The sequence below is a fragment of the Capsicum annuum genome, unplaced genomic scaffold, assembly GCF_002878395.1.
Source record: "Capsicum annuum cultivar UCD-10X-F1 unplaced genomic scaffold, UCD10Xv1.1 ctg10114, whole genome shotgun sequence".
Classification (NCBI taxonomy): Eukaryota; Viridiplantae; Streptophyta; class Magnoliopsida; order Solanales; family Solanaceae; genus Capsicum; species Capsicum annuum.
The window spans coordinates 1-2,170 of NW_025815041.1; the positions used below are offsets into that span (position 1 = coordinate 1).

The 2,170-nt window shown below is 36.0% G+C and overlaps 1 protein-coding gene across 1 annotated transcript; it reads left to right on the forward strand.

The window, feature by feature from the left end:
• Positions 1–198: 198 nt before the first annotated feature.
• LOC124890038 lies at positions 199–878 on the forward strand. Its single transcript, XM_047401932.1, has 2 exons — positions 199–438; positions 522–878. Exons 1-2 carry the CDS (start codon positions 199–201, stop codon positions 876–878), a joined length of 597 nt encoding a protein of 198 aa, XP_047257888.1.
• The last annotated feature ends 1,292 nt before the right edge of the window (positions 879–2,170 follow it).

Sequence of the window (2,170 nt, forward strand, 5' to 3'; positions counted from 1 at the left end):
TCTAAGATCTTAGGAGGTGTAGATGCAGGAGGCAAGAAAGACAGTGTTGCTAATTATAGAAAACAAATAATCGTGCCTAAAGTATCTGCAGAGAAATATTTGAAGACGCCAACTCTTTCATCTCCTCCAAAATCTTCCTCTGTTAAATCTTTGATCTTGAGGGTAAGAAGCAATAAAAGCTTAAAACTGTTGGCTACGATGAAGGACCAGAACAAGATGCGGAGAGATGGGACAAACAAACTGAACCCTGAAATGGTTCTTGAGAAAAATTTACGTACTCCCAAAGTGAAAGCATCACCAAAGTTTTCATCCCATTTACAATCACGTGCGTTGTCTAATGAAGAAGATAAAAAGGAAGTTGTTAAGCCTGCAGACAGTGCATTGGGTGAATACACCTCTAGCAACAAAAAGCTATTGCACAGAGCAGAAGTAGAAACTGTTGGGAAAAATTAAAAAAGACGTTGAGAAAAGGTAAGACAGGTGTTTCTAATGATAATAATTCTTCGGCAGTGAAACTGAAGTTCAGGAGGGTCAAGATAGTTGATCTTCAACAAGAAACCAGCAGCCCTAGGAGGCTGACATTTAGATGGGGACGACATGTGGGTGAAAGACAGGACAACAATATAAGAAAGAGAATCTTTAAAAAGAAAGGATTTGATGGTGACAAAAGTAATACCATCCCCATCTCTGGAAAAATTATTTTGAGGCATCAGGATGTGCAAGAAAAGAAAGATGTGCAGGGTTTGTTGAATAATGTGATTGAAGAGACGGCGAGTAAGCTTGTTGAAATCGGGAAGATCAAGGTTAAAGCTTTGGTGGGAGCTTTTGAGACAGTGATTTCCCTCCACAATAAACCTTTTGCTGTCACAGTTACTTGATTAACTAGCAGAATTTTATAACAAATAGGAGCAATTACAAATATAGTGGTCGATATAGCTTTTCTGACCTGGTTTACATATGTTTGTCCTGTTTCTCAATCCGACTCATCTTCTTAACGATCTTTTGATGCTTTCCGGTTCTGTTCTCATGATTGAATAAATTCAATTTCTTCTGGGTGCATTTACTTTGAATGAGGAGATAAAGTCGCGAAAGACTACAATTTCTTTTTCACTTATGGAGGTTGTGATAGTGACGTTAAATCAGTGGGTGTTTGGATGTAGACATTCTAATGTTAGGCTGGTTGCTTAGTGGACACATATTGTTGTTGGACTCATTTACGAGGGATTTGTTCATACTTTCTGTTGAATAAGCGCATTGAAGAAGGCACATCATATGGAAATACCATCCAAAAAAGAGTTTTGGCTGTGACACTGGTTTGACATTGTGCTTGTATACTATTTGCTTTAATTGTTCTGTAAAGGGATCTGTCCCTTGACTGTAAAATTTATTGCTTTTTTCTCTGTCATACAATACAATAAGATATAATTAACAATCAAATGTAAATATTGTAACCACCTAAACAAGTAACAATATTTATGTGCATCTTTTATTTAGGTAACTCAAAATAGCTTATAATAAGTCCCTTTGTTGGAATATTGTACGTTTTAGCTTAAAGAAGCCACTGCAGTTTGTTAGACTTAGATACATGTACCTTCATGGCCACCTATCAACCATAACATACAGCTAAAGTTGAGTCACTCCATGTACTTGTGTTAAAAGTTATTTTTTGAGTTTCCTTACTCCAATTTGTCATTGAAAGCTCACACATTTGCTCTACTAAATCTAAGACTCTTATCGAAGATGGCTAGAAGTACTATGAAAACAGTCATAAAAGTTTTAGTTCACATAAACTCAGAAATAGTGTCATTGGCCATACAAGTATTCGAGGTAAGTTCTCATATCACAATATAATAAAATATCTAGTTGGAAGAAGATGGTTAGAAGTTCTGCATTCGAGAGTATGATTTAATCAAAAGAGTGTTTAACTTTTAAGGTGGGGACAAAGAAGTTACGAGATCAAATTTCCTTAACTACGTTGTACTATGAAAAGTTCATCAAAAAATGGAATAGAAACGAAGCCAACAATCAGATCATGCAAAAGTTCATAGAAGCAAGGGTCAAGCAAAGTGCTATACACAAGCCACACGAAATCCTCAACTAATAAACGAAACTTCAACAAATGAAGGCAGCATGCAGAAAGTTTCACTAACAACATTATAACATCAGCAAA

Excerpts from the sequence above, each read along its gene's own strand:
- LOC124890038 (XM_047401932.1), top strand. The coding sequence starts at position 199 with ATGAAGGACCAGAACAAGATGCGGAGAGATGGGACAAACAAACTGAAC. Across the intron at positions 439-521 it reads ACAGAGCAGAAGTAGAAACT|TTCAGGAGGGTCAAGATAGT; the intron begins GTTGGGAAAAAT and ends GTGAAACTGAAG.